This window comes from Desmodus rotundus, chromosome 3 (assembly GCF_022682495.2).
Source record: "Desmodus rotundus isolate HL8 chromosome 3, HLdesRot8A.1, whole genome shotgun sequence".
Taxonomy (NCBI): Eukaryota; Metazoa; Chordata; class Mammalia; order Chiroptera; family Phyllostomidae; genus Desmodus; species Desmodus rotundus.
Genome location: NC_071389.1, coordinates 82,156,453 through 82,178,935, shown reverse-complemented (window position 1 = coordinate 82,178,935; position 22,483 = coordinate 82,156,453). Strand labels below are relative to the sequence as shown.

The following is a 22,483-nucleotide window of genomic DNA, read 5'->3' as shown; positions in this document are numbered from 1 at the left end:
GGCTGAAATGTTTCCAGCTGTAGTCCTGCATGACCAATACAAGTTCCTTGTATGTTGTTTCTTTTGTTTTCAGATCAAGAGGAGCCAATTGATGGATCCCTTCCTTCTCAGGGATTATCTAATGGCTGAAAACAACTGTGAATAGAACTAAATTGCACATCTTTACCTCACTTCAATTTGTGATGCTGCTGGGCTCCTTACTGAAATAAACCTGGATTCAACAGCTGTTAGATGAGCCACTTTTTAGGTGATGGCACTATGATGTGACTTTTAGGGTTCTTCAATGCGTGACTACATCAGCCACATACTTTTACAAAATGTTACAATGAACTCTAAAATTAATAAGAACAGTGAACTTACGATAATAGCCTTCTGCATCAGTCCAGTTATCCCTGAGGTTAGGATTCTCTTTGAAATCTTTTCCAATGCCAGCAGCCCGAAGACGAGCACTCTGAAATTAAGGAGGCAATATGAGCTTTGTACCCACTAATCAGGTGGACATTTAAAGTACTTCCTTTAAAACAAAAATGAGTGAAACCAGCTATAATTTAATAAAAACATTTCATGCCAAAATAAACTCTTACTATCACTCATGTAAAACATGACATAAATGAAATATGATCACCGGAGTCTCCTGTATCACAACAATGTTTAGGAAAAAAAATAACAAAGTATCTTTAAAAACTTTTGGGAACATGACTAGGATATAAATGAAAATACAAACTCAAACCAGATCTGACTTCCCATAGCTATTGATAGAGGACAAACATTATACACGGGCACTCAGTGAACACTCAGTGTGCAACTCTCCTACCAATTCTCCCATTTCTTTTACTGCCTTGTCCGTGTAACACCCCTTGCTTCTCTTCCCACATATGTATGAAATGTCACTGGCTGTACAGTTAAGCCTATGAGGGAAATTAAGAGTTATCTGGCACTTCTGAAGAGTCTTCATCATACACTACCCCCCCCCCACCCTGTTGTAAAATATGTATGTGACATATTCCTTAAGCCAATTACCAATGTATGCTGGGTTCTGGGCACTGGCTGCTTATCCTATTCCGTTTTTAATTTTCCTCTTATATGCTTATCCTTCCCACCTCCTCTTACCAAAGTTTCCTATTGCTTATGTCCTCTTATTTTTGAGTATTTGTTTTAAAACTTTTTCAAGAAAAAGCACTGATAAAAATGACTAAAGGACCAAAATTTCTTAACCCACTCTTTATAACATTTTCAACAATTCAATGATGTCTATTAGGCTCCAAATCCTTAAGTTCTCCATCACCTACAATATAAAACCCCAAAATGAATTCCGTTTTAATAAAGGCCTGGAAATTGGTGGCATCACTTTATCTCACCTAACTTCCATACACACAAACACACAGTGTGGAAATCTAAGAAAAAAGTTGTTTCAAGTCACAATCCAGTGACTTGACCTTCAAGTTACTCAGTATTTATTGGGCTGGCCAAAAAGTTCTTTTCTCCGTAAGAAAACTCAAGTAGCACTTAAAGTAGCGCTTACTTAGTTGTCTTTAACTTCATTTGAAACAATTTTCTTAGACTGTATTGTGGAAGCAGTCGTATCAGTGTGCGCTTAAAAAAAAAAAACAGCAAATTTGGTGAATTTTTGTGTAGCCATTTTAATATTGAATGGAAGAAAATACACATTTTCGGCATGTTTTGCTTTATTATTTCAAGAATGGTAAAAACAACTGAAATGCAAGGAAAGATTTGTGCAGTGTTATGGGGAAGGTGCTGTGACTGATCAAATGTATCAAAAGTGGTTTGCGAAATTTCATGCTAGAGATTTCTCACTGGATGATGCTCCATGCTGTTGGGTAGACCAATTGAAACTGATAGCGATCAAACAGAGGCATTAACTGAGAACAATCAATGTTATACCATGTGGGAGACAGCCAACATACTCAAAATATCCAAATTAATAGTTATTGGTAAAAATGAAAAATGTGTCTTTTTATGGAAACAACCACATGGACTTTTTGGCCAACCAAGTAACTCTTTATGAAGCTCTCAAATGCTGTGCTGCATTTGTTTAAAAATTCTGACTTAATTTCAGACTTACAGAAAAGTTGTAAAACTAGTACATAAGTTCCCAGATACCCTTCACCCAGGTGTCCAAATGTTAACATTTATTAATTTGTTTTATCCATCTCTCTCTCCCCCTCCCTCCCTCCATTTACACACTCATGCACAAATGCATACTTGTTATCTATATATTTTCTGAGTTGTGTTTTTATGACTGAAAATAACTTACATCAAAATATGCAGCAAACATATCATCAGATTCTGTAAACATATCAGGTGCCAACAGCTTCTTCTGAGAAGACCCTTAATGAAAATTAGCATTAATATTTGAAAAATGAAGAGATACAAGTTAAAGTACAAATAATGGAAAACCACTAATAGCAATTCAAACTTTTTTCCTCTTGCACATCAGTTTTTCATTAACAATCAACTTAAAATCACTTTATAACACTTAAGATATATAGAGCCATCTATTTTTTCCTAAAAGGGTACATTTCATAAAGTTGAAAGATCTAATACCAATTCTTTCACCAATGTTCAACTAACATGCTAATAGCTAAACAATGGACTATGTATTAAAATGAAAGCTGCTCTTTAAAAATTGTATTTCTAAATTGCAACTTAAATCTCAAAAGGTTAATATCCCCACTAAAAACAGATAAAGGTCTATATATATTTCTCTCCTAAAAAGTCTAACAATCCCATTAAAAAAAAGGGGGGGGGGCTTAAAAAACTAAAGGGTTCCTGGAAAAAAAGAATGCAAATTGAAACTATAATAAATACCTATCCCTTTTATGAGACTGGTTAAAAATTCCAAGAACGACAACACTCTGTTCAGAAGGCTCTGGATAAATAAGCATTCAGACCTTGCTTGTGAATGGCAATAATTGTACAATCATTATAGAGGTGAATTTGGAAATACACAGCAAAATTTTGTAATATTCATTCACTCTTCTATTCCACTTCTAGGAAACCACCTCAAAGGTAAACTGGCAAGCATAAAAAAAAAAAGTCTTAATGTATAACACTATTATAACTAATGCTCCGATGAACAGCCAAAAACTGAACACAACCTATATATCCACCATTTAAGACAGATTAAATGAACTATGGCACATTCATTACACTGGAATAGTATGCAGCTATAAAAAGAAGTAAAGACATTTTCATGCAGATGAGTGCCTGTGTAGGTAGAGTACAAATACTATGAAAGATATTTTAGTAATTTTTAAAAACCCAGAAAATTATTAAAAAGCAAAAGCAAATAAAAACAAACCTAAACCTATCAAATTGGTGGTATAACAATACAGAGAATTATTTCAAATGACTTTAAAAGAGATTTGTGACTATATGCCTTGGAATGCATCCTAAGGACAAAAAGAACTATTAAATTTCAAATTGCATTCAGTACCTTTAATATTGATAATCATACTGACAACTCTATGTATCTATGAAAGATTCAAAATAATAATCTGAGTTAGCATGTAATTGGAACCAAGTTTTTTTACTGTAAGAGATAAATATAAAAATCAAATCAGTTAATAAAACCCCTATAATCTCAAATTTTAATTGGCAATATCGATATGAATTCCTTTCCAAAAATGTATATATTTCTTAGCTTTGTCTACAGAAAAGGCCCAGGAGTATCAGGCACCTAACCAATTTATATACCTCAAATATATTAAGTGCATCTTATTTGGATTTTGATTCAAACCAACCATTAAGTCTTTAACAAATATACAAATATTTATAGGTGAAATAAAATCATGGCTAAAATTTGTTTTAAAATACTCTAGCAAGCAAAACAAAAGGTTGTGAGTGGGAATTCAATATACTGTTCCAGTTATGTGAACTAATACATTCATTTCTGGAGAACATTCACTAGGATACATTTAATAAATACTGTATTACTTACTGTAAGTTACCAAGTAACATTGCTAATCTCTTTCGCTTTCCCCATTCCAAAACAATCTCTCTCATGAAGTTACAGAGCTAAGAATTCAGAGAAAAGCATGGTCACAACAAAAATCTAACTTACCATTATTTTGTTCAACTGTCATTAGATTATGCTTGGCTTTTACTGAGGCCTCAAATGTATCAACATTTTCCCGTTCATACTCTTTAACATCAGCAGCTACCCTTTCCAGAATGTCGTCTGGAGAAGGTGACCGTGTACGTGTACTGCTCTGGGGGCTGCTGGGTTCAGATGGCACAGACATATTGCTATCTTCAGCAAGATATTTATATTTCTGTAATAATAATACAATATATTATTTTCATAAAATCTGATGTTACCTAAATATATCTGCTAAGAAGTACTTTATAGAAAGTTTTATGTTGAAAGTTTTTAAAGAGTACTGATGCCTTGACTGAATCAGATCCGCAATCCCTTATATAATTCCAAAACCCACAAAACCCTAAAATAGTTTACTATGTATGGTATACATTCATTAGGTGGCAAAACTGACCAAAACAGATGTGACACCATTTTAAAGTCTTCTTTATCTCCCCCAGCATGAGCATAATATGCCTCACTACAGAAAAATGCATGTATTTGATGATGGGGTGCTGTGTTAGACCCCACTGATGGGGCTACTATACACAGATGCACCATATTACCTTCCTAAAATTCAAATATTTCTGAGTTCTGAAGCGCATCTGCCCCCAAGGGTTGGAGATAAGGGATTGTGGACCTGGGCAAGAACAAAAAAACTTCAACCAAGTCTTTAGGAATATCAATTCAACAATAATAATTTCATCAGTTTCCTAGAAAAGTTAAGTTTCCTCTGGAGTTCCAGTTTTGCTCTATAGCCAGCCTCCGGTGATGTAAGTCCTTTCCTTTACTCTGACACACCATTACCTGTTTTATGGTTTGTTATGCATGTTTAGGTGAGCTGCCAACACTGTTCTTTCCTTTTGTCTGCTGTCCTCCTTGTAGTATCTAAACATTTTTCATGTCTTTCAGAATTCTTCCTTCCAACTCCACACACTCACCTTCCCACCATTAGCAGAAAATTCTACTAATGATGATGACAGAAGGCACTTTATAGGGTCTGCTACCCATAAAGGATCTAGTGGTCATGGCTTTATGTCAGGATTGCCAAGGAAGAACTGACAATCTTCCAAGATAGCTCACCTTTATAATTCATTAAATAACTACATGACACTTTCCCCACCCAATTTTTTAAATTGCCTAATTCTAAACTAATTTTAAAATTATTTTTGAGATGTTCCATTTAAACAATTAGATATTAAGAAGTTTGTTTTCTTTCAAATAGTAACGGCCATAATTTTTTGCTAAATGAAGTTCCTACAATTTATCCTACAGTATTATGAGGGTTTTCCCACTCATTAACTTAGAAAGCAAACTTCGAATTTTATGTCTTACAAAAGAGGTTTATATCAATCCTATTAATATCAGAAACAGTAACCATTTCAATTTTATTAAGAAATAATCATTTTTAAGACCTTTTGAATTGCTACTATTGTCACTTCTTTATTAAAGTAAAAAACCTTTATTTTACTAAAATATTGATTATTTAAGGAGGATTGATCAAAATTTTACTAAAATCACATACCTGAACAATTGCTTGCCTTTGTATTCTTCTCTGTTCTATTAATGCCTCTTCATCTTCTTCCTCTACATCAAAGTCTTCAAGGCTTAAAAAAGTTAACACATATATACATATAATTAATTTTAAACACCCTTGGATATTCCAAAACCATAATTTTATGCTTTAAAAATAAAAACTGGAAAATGTAAGTCAACAGTAAGTTTGAGCAAAAGTCTCAAGCTATCTTACCCTCTTTATCTTTGTTTCAAAAACTGTCTGTGTCTGGTTTGAAATTCTTGCAAGTAATTTAACCTTCTGGGTCTTATTTTTACCCTATCTGTTTCATGGTACCAAAATGAGGAACAAAAGATCCTTAAATTTAAAAAATGTCATCGCTGGCTCTGTTATGACCTTAGTATTAGTAAAGTCATTTCACCTCTCTATCCTCGGTTTCCACACCTATAAAACAAGAGGGCCAGCACAGATAAATAAGGTACCTTTTCTGGGTCACAGACCCTTTGAAAGCTATTGATCTTTTTCCATTAAAAAATGCACATGTAAACATTAGCATACAACATGAAGAGGAATGCAGCTCTATCCCCCAACACTGACTGAGACCGGTCCTAATTGTCCACTAAAAAACTCCTCCACGATCTTCATGATCCCTCCCAATGCATCCTTTTCTGTGGTCTGCTGAATGTCCAGTGGACTCTGAAGGGGTGAGGATCTATGTATAACACCTTTCCCCAATTCAACTTTCTCATCACCTAGCTCTAATCAGAGTTTCTTGTCCTTAGCACGATTTACATTTTAACAGTTCATTATGGGTTGTTTTGTGCACTGGAGGTTGTTTAACAGTATCCATGGCCTCTAGCCACTGGATAACCTAAAATGTCTTCAGACATTGCCAACTGGGGAAGCAAATCATTCCCAGTTGAGAACCATTGCTCTAAACTAGTCTTACTTATTTTTGAAATGTTTTATTTATGCAACTAAGTTTGCATTAAAAAAAAATTTCCCTGCTGTACTATTAAACACTGAAACGTTTCTGCTTTTCTCACATTTTAACATGCATACCTGCCACCAGATAGCCTTAGTTGCAAAGTATGTATCATTTTACAAATTTAAAAGTCTAAACTTAATATAAAAATTTCTCCCCACAAAACTGGTATTAAGATTAGCGAGATTAGCCCTTGCTAGTGTGGCTTAGTGGACACAGCGCTGGCCTATGAACCAAAGGGTCGCCGGTTCAATTTCCAGTCAGGGCACATTCCTGGGTTACAAGCCAGGTCCCCGGTGGGGGGAGTGCAAGACGCAACCACACACCAATGTTTTTCTCCCTCTCTTTCTCCCTCCCTTCTAAAAATAAATAAATAAAATCTTAAAAGATTGGCGTGATTATCTAACATATCTATTGTTTCTTAAAAAGAAATAAAGAAGGGAAAGCTCATGATAAAGTAATGGCCCAGTATTTACTCTAGGCCAAACTGAAACATCTAAATTCAGAAAACCATGACCTCTGCCGTACATCCTATAAAACATGCACAAAGATTAACTTTTCAATTCAGAACCAAACAAATGGGCTCACCTACAATATTCAGGTGGAAAATTAAGATTTATGTCAAACTGTTTCTCTAAATTGAAAAAGAAAACATTATGGGAAAATGTCATTCTTACTTATCTTCAGAAGAAGATTCTTGCTCAACTTTCATTCCTTCAGAAAGACTTCCTTTAAATTTATCTTCCTTTACTTTGCTTCTGCTCCTACGTCTACGACCACCTCGTGACCGAGACCGCCTTCTCATGCGTGATCTGCTCCTCCGACCTCTGTCCCTATTTGAAAAGATTATATATACACACATACATATACACACACACACACAATTTTCTTTAAGGTTAAAGTTGGGGAGGCTGTGCTGTGTTGGGAGCATGGGTATACAAAACTGTGCTTTTCAAAAGCTCAATTTTACTGTGAACCTAAAACTGTTCTAAAAATAAAGTATTAAGGAGTCAATTAAAATTTTAAAGGGAACTAAAAATAGTATCAGAAAGGTTGGATATAATCAGCTTAACTGAAAATAACTAAAACATAGCTACTCTACTTACTGGCTATAAAAGAGCACAAGGAACTATGGGGGTAACAGAAATGTTCTATATCTTTACTGTGGTGGTTAGTTAGCTCTGTTTATCAAAACTTACTACTTTACACCAAAAAGGGTGAATTTATTTTACGTAAATGATGTTTCAATAAACCTGATTTTTAAAAAGATCTCTGTTGATAAGGTATGGGAAGGACAAATGTGATAAAAATCCCAAGTTTAATTGATATGGTCCTCAAACACTTTTTTATAAACGCCTAAAGGTTAAATGCCTCATGTTAGATAAACAGAAACTGTTATTACAGTTCAAGCATTCACAGTGAAGTTTATGTGAGAAGGATGTAGAACTCCAAACACACAGGCTGTGAGTCTAGAAAGGATTGGCAAACTCCCTGTTAATCACATCTGACAACCATGTTTATCTCAGATTTCTTCTGAAGCCTTACTAAAAGGAAAGCAAAAGGAACAATTAAAAAGAAAATCTTCAGGCAAAGAAAATGAAGTCATGACAACTGAAATGCTAACAAAATCTTGAAATATGCAAATCAAAAAAGTAGTTACAGATCAAATCTTAGTCCAATAGGAACAGACAAAGTAAAAAAGAAACAAGTAGTGCATGCCACAAAAGCCCGGAAAGCCTCAAGAATTGGAGATACTATGTCCTCTGAAGGATAAAGCATGAGATCAAAGCTAGAAAGAATTGGCTGAAAGCCTTTAGGAACAGTTTGACTATATATTCCCCTTACTGGTTTGGCAGAAAATGCCAACCATCCCCCTTCACATTCTGGCAGAATACTTAAATTTTTTTTTATAGAGAGTGCTAAGATTTGTTTTATAGAGAGGTGCTGCTTCTAAAAACTGGCCCAAGGTACTGGGGAGGTACTCTACCGAAAATAGGATTAAGAGGAAGTTTATATAATGAAGGACCAAAAAGGACTAGACACTGCTGAAGAGTCTAGTGCCAGTCATGTCTAGACTCTCCAGCAGGAGATGAGAGGATTCTGGAAAACTCACAAGCCCAAGAGAAAAGATATATTGTTGTTGATTGCTAAAGACTCTACTTAATCAACCTGAAGTGATACTCACTAATCTACAAGTTCCACATTGTCAGAATGGAAGAAAGCTTCTATTTGGTGGTGCCTAACTTAAATCAGGACAAGCAGCAAGGAAGGATCCAGCTAGCTATCTGAGGAAAGCCTTCAAATGAAAAGGTAAATAAGCAGCAAAAGAAATAAGGGAAAAAACAAAGTATAGCTGACCCCTGAACAACACAGGTTTGAAGTGTTTGTATCATTTATACATGGATTTTTTTTCCCAATACAGTATTTTCTCTTCTTTATGATTTTCTTTTCGCTATTTACTTTATTGTAAAAATACAGTATATAATACATGTAACATACAAAAAGGGTTTTAATCAACTGTTTATGTTATTGGTAAGGCTTCCGGTCAACAGTAGGATGCTAGTAGCTAAGTTTTTGGAGAATCAAAATGTAGGGGTGAATTTTCAATGCCCCAATCCCCTGTGTTGTTCATGGGTCAGCTGTATAGGTAAGAGAAGAAAACTATAAAGAACAAAAAAAACCTCCACAAAACAAACTCATTATCTTTGAAATAAGAGGTACTATTTCCATAATACAAAAGTAAAATCTTATAAAACATAAACAGCCAAGAGGCCTTGAAAATATTACACACACACACACACACACACACACACACACACACACGAGAATATACAAGAATAAGGGGAAAAAAATCAACAGAAGGGTAAGAAGGCAGAATGAGAAAATCTAGCCTGAAAATAGAACAAAAGAACAAACATAGACAATGAGTAAGAAAGAAGGAAAAAAAAAAATCAATGGAATAACATGGAAGGTCCAATGGGGAGAAAATGGAAAACAATAGGAAAGAAAGCAAACAAAAACAAAGAGAGAAAATTTCCCCAAATAGCATAATCATCCTGCTTTAGAGGACCTATCTAGTGCCCTCAAAACAAATGGAAAGACAAAGCCACATTATAATGAAATTTCAGAACACACCACATTTATAAAAAGAGAAGGGGGAGTGAGCAAGTCCTGTAAAAACTGACATCAGAATAGGTGTTGTAAACAGCAATACTAGAAACTAGAAAACAGTGGAATAACAACTTCAACATTCTCTTTTTTGGAGTAATAAATGACAATTTCAAAATTCTTAAGAAAAAATGATGTCAACCTAGAGTTCTATTCCTCGGCACCTCAGCAATGAGAATAAAAGGCATTTTTTAGAGTCATAGATCCCAAAATATAAGTCCTTCCCATGCAGTTCCCTCAGGAAGCTAGTAGAGGTTCATTACCAAAGCGAAGGGGTAACATGAGTAGGCACTGCATATAGAAAATGGAATCACAACGAAAGGAAAACAAAGGAATACCAAGAGGATAGGAAAACAAACTCCACAATGATAACTGTAGAAGCAAGACTATCAAGTCAGTTTGGAGCCAGAAGGCTAGAAGCATTAGAATGAAGGCCCTCTATTTGCTCAGTAAGGAATAATATGGTTATGATCATAATGATGATGATATCGAAGCATAATACAGAAAGGTGATGAAATCAGGCAGAAAAGAAGTATGTGAGGGGCAATATTAAAGACTAATTGTCCAAAGTAAAAAAATCAATAGATAATATGGCAATAACTTTAAAACATTTAAACATACACATGCTTAGATAAAGCATTTCTACTTTAGGAATCTAGGATATAAAATACTCAGAAATATGTAAAGATATATCCAGTGTTTACAATGCAAGTCTTTGGTGTACTTACTGTCTCTTTAAACTATATTCCTATATTATTTCAATTAAAAATGTTTAAAGATTGGCAAATGAACATCCATTCATGTTTTGGGTGAAAATATTTAATGTATATGTTATTTTAAATTGATTCCCTGCTTTAAAAGCCAACCTTTTTGATTAACCAACTAACTACTGACTACATGTGCTTCACACAAAATGGTTTTTACTACTGTAAATTAGGTCTTTGCGCAGAGTCTTTCACGCCTACTGAGGCTATCATCTAGAGGCTGTGTTCTTAAAGTTAACAGAAAAGTAAGTATGGAACTATAAGAAAGAAAGGAAAATGGGCTGCTATGATCTATATTACTAGCTTAAAAAAAAAAGGTCCTAAGCCTAGCTCATTTAGTATTTCTCTCTCAAAAATAGAGAAAAAAAATGTCCTACTTTTAAAAGATTTAAGTTTTTGATGAACACTGATTTATTTAAATTTGAAGGAAAACTACATTAAACATTCACAGTTTAATGAATCTTTACCTTCTCCGAGGAGACCTGCTTCTTCTTCTGGGAGACCTGCTACGCCTGAGTGGGGAGCGAGATCTCCTTCTAATGGGAGATCTACTTGCTCTTCTTCGGGTTGGAGACCACCTGCTGATGGGACTGGCATCTTTTGATCTCTCACGTCTACTGAGGATGTCATCTCGAGGTCGGGTTCTTAAGGGGAACAAATACAAGTTAATAGAAAAACAAATTAAATCAAAATAAATAAATTTCTTCTACATGTAATTAACATCTTTAAAAAAAACAGATTTTTGAGAGACAGAGAGAGAGAAAGAGAGAAAGAGAGAAAGAGAGAGAGAGAGAGAGAGAGAGAGAGAGAGAGAGAGAGAGAGAGAGGAGAGAGAGGAGAGAGAGAAACACTGATTTTTGTTCCACTTATTTATGCCCTGACTAGTGATCCAACCTGCAACCTTGGTGTATCAGGACAATGTTCTAACCAACTGGGCTACCCAGCCAGAGCTGTAATGAACATCTTTGGAAAGGGCATGCTATTGCAGTGATTTATAAAAATCCGTTTTTTGTGCTTTTAGGTATTATTCTACTCTTCCAACATTAATGTTTATAACTCTTGCAATCATGCAAAAATGTTCTTAGGAAAAAAATCCTGTCTTTCCAATGTTTGTTAGAAGGAAGACACCTTTAAAAATAAATGTTTACAGTACTTGCTTCGACAGCACATATGCTAAAACTGGAATGATACAGAGAGATCGGCATGGCCCTGCGCAAGAATGACAAGCAAGTTCATGAAGCAGTCTGTATTTTAAAAAATACATACATAAAAATAAATGTTCACAATGTTAAAAAGAAAAAGAGCATGCTAAACTAAAGACAGTAAAAACAAATTAGCACTTTGTAACAAAACTTCAAACGATTACAATGATGTTTTGGTGTTATGGTAGGCATACAGAAAAAAAGCTTATTTACTCTGGCCTCAGAATTTATATTGTTAGAGATTATTCTTATGGTCAAAGCCACTGGTTCTAATCTCAGATAATCAACTCAAAACTTCCCCAAGGGAGTGGTAATATTCCATTTCCTAAGTTTAAAGACTGTTTTATTTCTAAATTTTGACATTTTTGCAGTTAAGCCTTATTTTTAAAATATCAATTACACATAATAGCATCTTACAATCAATATTACCTTACAACAGAGGAAATATTAAGTAAGGGTTTAGGGAAAAGGACAATCCATCTAGTCACGGAAATACATATTGGTATAAATTTCCTAGAAGGAAATTCAGCAATAACTTTTTAAAATGTAAATGTACATAACCTTAGACTCTCCAATTTCACTTCTGTGAAACTATTCTACAAAGAAACCTCACACATAACCCATGGATAGTTTTGCATACAATCATGAAAAACAGGAATCATCCTAATTTTTATCAGTTTCAACAAGAGAATGACTAAATATATTATGGCACATCTACACTGTGAAATATGTTGTTGTTACATAAATAATTTAAAATGTCTTCATGTATTATCAGAGAAGTGTTTGATAAAAAAGGGCTAGAAAGACAGATTCCCACGACAGTAGAAGAATAGAGAGGGAGAGAATTTACAGGCTTCTGCATTATTTAAATTTCTCTTTAATTACTATTTCTTCTGGAATTTAAAGCATATTTTTGTTTCAAAAACTGAACTCTAATCCTTAATAAGCTCTTCAAAATATCACTACTGAATGCAAATTGAAAGAGACCAGGATCATTAACTAACACTTTAGGACCTGGCCAGGCAGCTCAGTTGGTTAGAGCATCATCCCAATATACCAAGGTTCGGGGTCTGATATCCAGTCAGGGCGCATACAAGAAGTAACTAATGAATGCATAAATAAGTGGAACAACAAATGGATGCTGCTCTCTCCCTTCTTTCTTCTCTCTGAACTCAATAATTAAAAGAAAAGAAAAGAAAAAAAACACTTTAGATTACATAATTAGTAAATATGAACAACTGTCTCAATGCAGGAAAGCTAAAGAAAATGGGCCATTTTATTACAATGTAACTTAAAAGTAAAGAACCAACAGTATCTCTTAAAATAAAGCTCTTTGAAAAGAGTATTCTTGATTATTTCTTGAAAAATGACAAACTCTAGCTTATATATAATATGCAATAATAAATGGCTATGAATTCACATCCTTACATAGAATAAACCAACATTCTTTTAAGTGAAACTTGGCTGATAATTTCATGTGCCTAATCACTGAATATAAAGATACTAAAAAACCTGTTTCTAGAGTAGTTTAGCTAGTCTAAACAACTTTCCACCCTTCCCTACTAAAATCCTTTCTGTGCCTGCCTTATTACTTCCACGATCCTAGTTAATAGGCAATCTAATTTTTTCAATTCATTAAGTACCACAGTTATCTACCTCATGAGGAGTGAATCACAAGAATTTATGAGAAAATAAGTGATGGACTAAATGTATTATACAAATATGATTATTTTCATTATTATTGGTAAAAAAGTAAAATCATTTCTTATACCATTCTTCCTAAACTTAAGAGGTTTTTTTGCAACAATTGGTTATAAGTAACTATATGATGAATTAGTAGCAAAAAAATTTTCCACTTTCAATTTCCTTGTATTTTGGGGCTAAAAGACATTATAGTTCCAATTTATATTGTTAGAATTCAAAATCATGCTAATTCAAGAGAATAGACAGATCACAATCCTTAAAACAAGAGAATAGACAGATCACAATCCTTAAAACTGACACGTCCTTTTTTAAAGTTTAAAATGTCAGCTATACTGTTCAATGAATAATTCTCTCTAGGAACTATACACCTTCCATAAATGAGTATACAGAGTTTTACCTGCCAAATTACTTGGATTTAAAGGAATGGGTCTATAAATCAGATACTACATTAAGAACCTGAAAACAAAAATTATGTCTGTCACCAAGCTGAATATTTGCAAATTGCCCATAATTAAGATACACAATGACAAAATTGTAAATAACATAAAATTCATTACTATCTCATCTTTCATTATCCACAAGTTCTAGTTTCTCCTTTAAAATCTGATGCACTGGTAAAAAGCAGTAACATTTTGAAAACAAGTTACCTTGGGGAAGAAAGTCGTCTCCTTTCTGGTTCTCTTCGTTTTCTTTCCAAAGATCGGCTCTTGGCTCTTCTACCAGGAGACAGAGTTCGAGAAGGTGATTTGCTCTGTTTAGACCTCCTATCATTTAAAAGTGGAGATCTACTTCTTCTTGATTTATCACGTTGTTTTGGAGATAAGCTTCTTCTTTTAGGACTACGACCAGGCCTTCTACTGGGTGACCTATTTTCTTTCCCAGAAGAAGCATCTTTAGAAGGAGATTTAATTGGCTTCTTTTCTTTATCAGTTTCAGACCGTTTTGATTTTCTCTCTTTGGACCGTGACCTTCTGTCTTTGGATTTACCTCTTAAGTCAACTGGAGATCTGGATTTTTTGCCTCGATCACGACTTCTACTCTCATTTATAACTGGGGATTTTTTTCTGTCTTTTGACTTACTTTTATCTTCAATTTTAACCTTGTCATCAGCAGGAGATCTGGCCTTCCCAATTTTCTCTTGAGATCGCCTTCTAAGGGTAGGAGATTTTGATTTTCTTGCTTGATCTTGAGACTTACTTCTTTTGGATGGACTTTTGGACTTTTTCCTCTCCTTTGATTTGCTCCTAGTTGTCTTTTCTTTAACTATTTCAACACCTCCCTTACCTTTCTTTTTGTCAGACCTATGTCTAGTCCGTTCTTTGGATCTGCTTTTACTTCGCTTTTTTGTACTATTTTTATTGTCCATAAGTTCAAGTTTCCCCTTTGTAGTCGAAGATCTAGTACTAGACCTATTTCCATTTCTTGCCTTTTCATGAATTTCCCCCTCTTCTTCAGAGCCAGATTCATAACCTTGTAATATGAGCCCCATCCCCGACTGGACCTTTCCTTCCATTAACTCATTATCAAGTTCAGCTTTAATCAAGGCTCTCTGTTTTTCCAAGTCTTCCAGCAAAGCTAAATCATCAAGTTTAGTTCTTTTTGCTGGAGACATACCTTCTTTGTCAGAAGCATCAATAACCTCTTTTCTTTTGTGTTTCTTATGTTTATGCTTATGTTTATGCTTTTTATCCTTGTCTTCTTCTGAGGAATGTTTATGTTTCTTATGTTTACTTCTGTGTTTATGCTTCTTTTTTTTGTGACGACTGTGCTTATTTTGAGATTGGTCTTCTGATACTTCTCCATTTTCTTCATTTACACTTTTTTCAGAATTATCAGCATCTTCCATCCTATAAATATATCAAACACATTTTAAAATCATATCACTTATCAAGCATTCAGGGTCATAACAAAATAACACTAAAATACATCTTAAGGTAATACTTTTTTTTAAATATTTTATTTTTATTTTTAGAGAAAGGGGAAGGGAGAAAGGAAAAAAACATCAATGTGTGGTTACCTCTTGCATGCCCCCTACTGGGAACCTAGCCTGTAACCCAGTCATGTGCCCTTACTGGGAACTGAACTGGCAACCCTTTGGTTCGCAGGTTGGCACTCAATCCACTGAGCCACACCAGCCAGGGCACACATAAAATATTTTCATAGCAGCTTCAGACATTGATTTCCACAGCATGCAGCAAGAAGTGAGTCAAACAGTGACTTAACCTTTAATGTTTCTAATGGTTGAACTCAAATACCAAAAGTATTAGAGGAAATACATAGTAAAGAGGTTAAAATAATTACACTTAATAGGAAAAGGGAACCCAAACCAGATAAAATTTTAGTACTAGTAACTTGATTTTAAACCAGTATTTCCTACACAGACTTAACACCAAAAACATCCTCCATTTTCTTACTTTTTTTCCCCCCATAAAACACACAAGACATATCTTGGGAGACTAATCTCTTTCTCCACTTGAAACTCAGAAGCATACTTAAAAAACAAAAAAAACCTCTGGGGCCAATATTGAGCTATACTCAAAATAAGCACTCCATCATGTGCACTGGTGGCTGATGCTGATAGTAACCCTCTAAGGGTTAAAACTTCAAGGTAAACTAACCAGGAGTTAGGACTCTTGGCCTGTAGCAGCCACTGAGCAATCTTGTGGTTGAACCACACGAAAGGGTCTTTTGTAAGTCAACACTAGTCCAAAATCGGCAATTTCACATGGTCCAACACAATAGTTGTTCAGTGGACTATTTAATCTAAATTTCAAATGGAGAGATTAGTTTCCCCAAATATGTTCATAATAATAGGTGGCTTTTGCACCTAACTATTTGGGCTACCCTAAGTTTATGATTCTAAATTATTTTGCTAAATTCTTGATGTTCAATATTCCCAGGTAAAACGAAGACTACAAAAGCAATATTTTAATTTGACCCTTTAAAGACACTCCATACTAAATCATCACTCCCTAGAATATGAGACCAAAATCAGACTTGTTTATTTGAATTTGAGCCATTGTACTATTTTTGGAGGAAAATATGAATTATTTAGTCAAAGTCCTTCAAATTATGCACTCCTGTACTTTTATTACGTTTTTATGCTATATACTACAAATAGCTCCTTGCAACTTAAGAATTAATAAATCTAATTCAATTTCTGTTAACATTTTAAAAAATCACCTGTACTTGAATGTAGACATTAAGCCAGGTAGCAGGAAAACAAAGGTGTAAAAGACCAATACTGGCCTCCCTCAAGAAAATTATAGTCCAAAAGAAAAGAAAGTGTAACGATAATGACATGAATAAGGGCATTATGGGAACACTGAAGGCTCACCTAAAATCATTTTGAAAATATCAAAGGGAGTATCTTGTATGAGATTACAGAGAAACCTAAATTATTTGTTAAGCAGGAACTTTGGAAATAAATGTTTATTGGGAAGGTACATGAGCTGAAACACTGTCCCAGAGAATGAGTAAAAAATTAACCAGGAGAAAGGCAGAGTGTAAGGGGAAAAAAATGACAAAAAAAAAACCCATCCCAAACCACAGTTATATATAACAAACCGTAAGCTGATTGTTGTTGTCAACGCATCAAACTTGTGGAAGAAACTGGTCTAATGAAAGATTAAGATCTCAATGGACTAATTCCAGGAGATGACAAGATGTAGTATGAGATTCTGGGAGTGAGTGGTTGAGACAGAGTTACAGGGTCACTAGAGTCAGAGACGCAGGAACCACAAGGTGAAGTTCTTGGATGGGTTGTCTGTAAAGACACTGCCATTACAACAGGGGTTGAAGAAAAGTCTGGCCCTCCAGCCAGAACTGTGTTCAATAAAGGATGTACTGGAGGTTATGTTTGAAAAGTGTTCAGTTGACAACAAGGGGGTATGCAGAATATGGAGAACATAACTACCACATGGCAAGAACTTTGAATTTTTTAGGTGTCAGACTGCCAATCTTCATTTCTGGAACTATTGACTGTAGGAAAGAAAAAAGTACTAAGAGAGAGCTGCAGAGGAAGCTGCATCTTCTGTTGAGTCAGGTTTTAGTTTAAGTTTACTTATTTAGTCTAACAGGATAAGAGAAAACAGGATAAATATAGTAGCATTCTCTGGACTATGAAACATTTTCAAAAGACTTGGAAAAAGAAAGCGTAACAGCTTTGTATTAAAAAACACCAACATAGTTCAATTGTGAATGAGGGAAAATCACAGATTTAGGCAGAAAATACAAAGACATTTCAACTTTGTTCTTTATACGGGCTATACTCACATATGGGCAACCCTTCCCCAGAAATCTCCTATCCCACAACACCCCAAATGATTTAATCACCCCCCCAAGAAAAATCTGCTCCTTGAACCCTTTTCTAAGTCTTTCTATAATTTGCAAGTCCTCAAAGAAATTTCATTCAAATTTCTTAAAGAGTTTACCAACAAATTAACTCCTAAAACAGGGACATCAAACTCATTTTCACTGGGGCCACATCAGCCTCCTGGATGTCTTCAAAGAGCCGAATGTAATCTTAGGACTATATAAATGTAACTACTCCTTAACAGTTAAGTGAGAGCTCAGCACTGCCGCCGGGTAGAAACAAGGTGCTGGGCTGGATGAAACAAGATGGAGGGCCGGATTCGGCCCACAGGCCTTGTGTTTGCCACCTGTGTCCTGAAACTTCTGAGAATCAGGACCTACATCATGATGCTCAGTGTTACCTGAGAGTCATTCCAATTAGTGACCCCAGTTTCTATTGTAATTTAATGAAGGTTATCTCAAGAAATACCTAGGTTACTGATTAAGAATTCTGTAAGTATCTTAGGGCCGCTAGGTTAACAGTAAGAATCCTAGAGTTCTCCCACACTGGAATAAGGAATAAAGCACCCTCTTCAGTTGATCTCTAAGGCAAATTTTATAGAAAATAACAATTGAAGTCTGACTAGGTAAATCAGGAAAACTTGAACTCAATGAATCCATGGCATAACATATTACATACAATGAATTTGTGCTAAGTCAGGTAACTTAGTTTCATTAGTAACAACTTTCTTCTAATGCTTTAGGGAAAAGTTTCTTGTTAAGAAACATGGTATCATCACAAGAAGGTATGTCAAATCTTACTGTACGTACTGTATCTGAGATGTACTGTATCTGTATAGGTATGTACTGTACCTATTCTGAGAGCCAGAGACCACTCATATAACTTTTATAACAATATATTGCCATAACTGTTATACTTTATTATTGTTAATCTCAACTTTATCATAGCTACATATGTACAGGAAAAAACAGTACTGTTATATTTTTGAGATATTGCAGGTTTAGTCTACACCACCAAAATAAAGTGAATATTACAATAAAGTGAGTCATAAAATTTTTTGGTTTCCCAATGCATGTAAAAGTTATGTTTACACTATACTTTATTAAGTGTGCAACAGCACAGTTTAAAAACAAAGTATATTTCTCAATTAAAAAATACTTTATTGCTAAAAATCCTAACCATCAGCTGAGCTGTTACAATAGTAACATCAAAGATCACTGATTACATATCACCATAAAATAACACTAAAGTTTGAAAGTGTGAAAATTACCATAATGTGACACACAAAATGAACAAATGTTGGAAAAATGGTGCCAACAGATTTGCTCGAGGCAGAGTTAGCACAAACCTTCAACTTGTAAAATGCAGTATCTATGAAGTACAATAAAGCAATGTATGCCTGTATATATAGAAGTTGGTACTACCCGTGTTGTCAGGCATCTACTGTGAGCCTTGAAATGTATCCTCTGTGAAAAAGGGGGACTACCATATATAAATTCCATGTGCATAAATTTACATTTTGCAATTTAACACTACACATTTGGCAGGTATATGTCTATACCAACCTGGTCTACAAGATGTTTGTCATAAAACAAGACTGACTGAGAGGTGATTAATATCCTTCAAATCATACTATTTGAAAACAAAGCTGAGTTAAGAGTACAGGAAATACAGGAGTGCTTAACAGTATTTATTCATTTGTTTTGTCAAATGAAATGTATCAGTTTCACTCTTCAAACAACCTAGGTCTTGCTGTGTCTGGCACAATGAAAATAGCCATGAGCAATTTTAAAATAAAGTGACCAGTTACCAGCAGCAAGTGTTAACTTCCCTTTTTTCACATTTTTTTCAAAGGAATATTTTTTGACATCTTATTTGGATAGCATTCAATTTATGCTTTGGTGACATAATGGTGAGCAAAATGAATGCCATTGCTTCTTTTACAAGAAAAGTAATTAAGCCTATTTCTTTAACAAGTTAAACTACTTTAATACAGAACTGATGGAGACATAAAAAAGAATGAATCTAAAAGACCAACTGTTCTTAAAATGAACTACTTGACCCATATATTTTCCAAATCAGGTTTGGGATTAAGTTTCAAAGTATTGGAACTATCACGTCAAAAAGAGAATCTTTCTGGGACCCTGGAAATAAATAAAAATGATTTCAAACCTTAAAGGCTATTTCTAAAAGGAGCCACAATGTGGTAGACCACACCATACAATAGGTAGGAGCAGGGTTCTAGAACTAGACTCCCTAGGTTTAACTCTTGGGTCTGTTGCTTAGTACAACGTTGGGCAAGTTAACTTGATTTTTCTGGGCTTCAATATCATCATCTATAAAACATGGGATGATAAAACAATATCATTATCTATAAAACAGCATCTACTGCCGTAGGGATAAGTTAATATTTGGATTATTAATATTCCAAATTAGATTACTATAATATTAAGATTAAGTAAGTAAATATTTGTTCAGTACTGTGAACAGTACCTGGTACTTGGAAAATACAAATAAGACATTAAGTCGATGCATATTAAAATGTAAATGTTTAAAACTACCCAAAAGGCTGAGCTAGCTCATGAGACTGACAAATGTAAAAGCACTAAAAAGCATTTAGGAAGCTTAAAACTGTTTTTTATATCTATTTTTTCTAAATATTCTACTCTGAATAGACTCCATATAAACTACTCAGTGTCCTCTAAAGACTAACTGTTCCGATACTAAAGTATTTCCAGCATTCACTGTGAGCAGCATACATAGTACTTGCTTTCATATCAAACTATTTTCTTTGTTAAATGTTTTCTAATAATTGAAAGTGGAACACATATAGACCACATGTTCCATTTATACCGAGTGTTCTGTGGGGGATGGGAGGTAGAATTAAAGACTATCTCAGTGCTATTCATATTGCAGAGGCCTAAATAAATTTATTATTATTAAATCTAGTATTTGAATATGTAAATAAAATACGGCTGAAAAGACTCTTCAAAATGAGTCTGAATTGTCCCTGAAATCAAATGAATGGGCACAATACTATGGAACTCTAAACAGATTACTAGAATAATCAACTGCATAGCATAAGATTTGTACTGTACTGTAAAATATTGTAACTGTACACACTGTGAACTCGATGAGAAACAAAGAGACAAAGTCTAGTTAAAACTTTAGAATCCACTTGCTTTCTTGTAAGTCAAATTGTGAAGATAATAAAGCAGATCCAAAAGTCTTTAATGAAAAACTTTGTCTAGCTCAGTAGAGCAAAAAAACGATTGGAGTCCAACTGGTTGCCCAGCAATGAAGTGTGGGGTTGCCTGGTGGCAAAGATTTCTCCTCTCTCTCAATACCAAGGTGCTGGGAGACTACATCTACCTCTTTCCTAAAATGGCTGAAAACAAACCAGATAATGCTGGTACAAAAAACGGTCGAAACAGGAATATTGTTTTAAAACTCATTATCTTTTATGTCCTTGTTTGAATTTTCCTAGCATAAACACGAAAAACAAAATACTGATTTCAGTTAAGCAATGGTTAGCCTCTGCATTATATATAACTATGTTTTCACTTGGCCGCGTAGATTCTCACATTAGCTTAATTATAGACAGAGTGCTTGGATTTGGAAGGAGCCAACAATTTGCACTACTTCTTCCAACCGTACTCCCAAAGACGCGTTATAAACTCAGGCCAAAAATGTCAGGCCTCAAAACCAAGGACTTGGTCTTACTTTGTTTCACGTTTACAAGTTAGCAAATAAGCTGCCAATGGGCAGGGGTGAAAATATCGGGTGGATACTGGAGTAAAGTATTCAGGGGTGGAGAGATGAAGTGCACAAACTATAGCTCTGAGATGATCAAAGAGGGTGACCCTAGCACCCCTTCTCTCCGCTTTCTGGTTCTAACGCTGCCAACAGTAGCAGGACAACCGAGGTACTGCAGGCGGAAGGAAGAAAATCTTAGGGCTTGCCCGGGTGCCGCACTGCTCCTTGGCTCCTTGGATACCCAACACCGATGCTGCTGAGTGCTGCGACCACGGAGCCCCGCTCGGTCCCTTGGGAGGAAGAGGAAGGTCCGACCGTACGGTCGCGGCAGCCGCCTAGCGCACAGGACCTGTAGAGGCCGCTCGCGCCTGTGCCTCCCTGGGCGACGACGCGCGGCAGGCCGCAGCTACCTTAGACCCAACAGACGCGGCCTCCGGGAGAGTGAAGCTCGCAGACCGCCCGTCCGCACCCCACGCTTCCCGCCCCACAACATACTGAGCGGGGGAAGGCAAAGTTTGGCTCTCGTCGTTAGGCCTGAACTTTCCCGCCCGCCCGTGCAATACTCCACCGTTTGCCACTCAGCAGTCCCCAGGGCTCCAGCCTTCCATACCACTCAGAGAGACTACTTACTCTGGCTGTTCCCGCAGAGACTGAGCCTCCGCAGCGGCCATCTTGAACTTCCTGACTCTTCGGCGGCGGCGGCGGCGGCTACCCGGACGGTGGAGGCTAGTGGAAGTGGAGGAAGAGAGAGCAGAGCTGTCGCGCATGTGCTAAGCGCGTCCGGACCCGTGGAGCTCTGAGTCCGCTCTAAGAATCCGGAAATGAAAGTGCATCCGGGGACCGGGCGAACCAGCGTGATGACGCAACTTCCCCGGACGAGGGGGCGTGAGGAGCTGTGGGTGGTGCGTGGTGGTAGTAAGGCCGAGTAATTTAGGCTTGCTCTCTGCTCCTTTTGGAACCGCCCAATTACATCT

The 22,483-nt window shown here is 35.7% G+C and overlaps 1 protein-coding gene and 1 non-coding gene across 16 annotated transcripts in view; one reads left to right on the top strand and one right to left on the bottom strand.

Moving 5' to 3' along the window:
- PRP4K (pre-mRNA processing factor kinase PRP4K) overlaps positions 1-22,276 on the bottom strand; it is a 35,567-nt gene extending 13,291 nt beyond the window's left edge. For 14 of the 15 annotated variants that reach the window (XR_011650990.1, XR_011650992.1, XR_011650994.1 and 11 more), the window contains exons 1-8: positions 22,140-22,276; positions 14,086-15,285; positions 11,000-11,176; positions 7,278-7,433; positions 5,625-5,706; positions 4,085-4,295; positions 2,276-2,349; positions 361-451 (exon numbers count right to left, since the gene is read on the bottom strand). Coding sequence is in view for 2 of the 15 variants with exons in the window: in XM_024552275.4 (XP_024408043.2) it covers positions 361-451; positions 2,276-2,349; positions 4,085-4,295; positions 5,625-5,706; positions 7,278-7,433; positions 11,000-11,176; positions 14,086-15,285; positions 22,140-22,276 (2,128 nt within the window). In the remaining 13 variants the exon portion in view is untranslated. Of the gene's footprint in view, positions 1-360; positions 452-2,275; positions 2,350-4,084; positions 4,296-5,624; positions 5,708-7,277; positions 7,434-10,999; positions 11,177-14,085; positions 15,286-22,139 lie in introns of all 15 variants that reach the window. The other variant, XM_024552277.4, reaches the window with a different exon arrangement.
- On the top strand, positions 11,682-11,786 carry LOC112297670 (U6 spliceosomal RNA). Its single transcript, XR_002974076.1, has one exon. It is a non-coding gene; the product is annotated as a U6 spliceosomal RNA (small nuclear RNA).
- Positions 22,277-22,483: the final 207 nt, after the last annotated feature.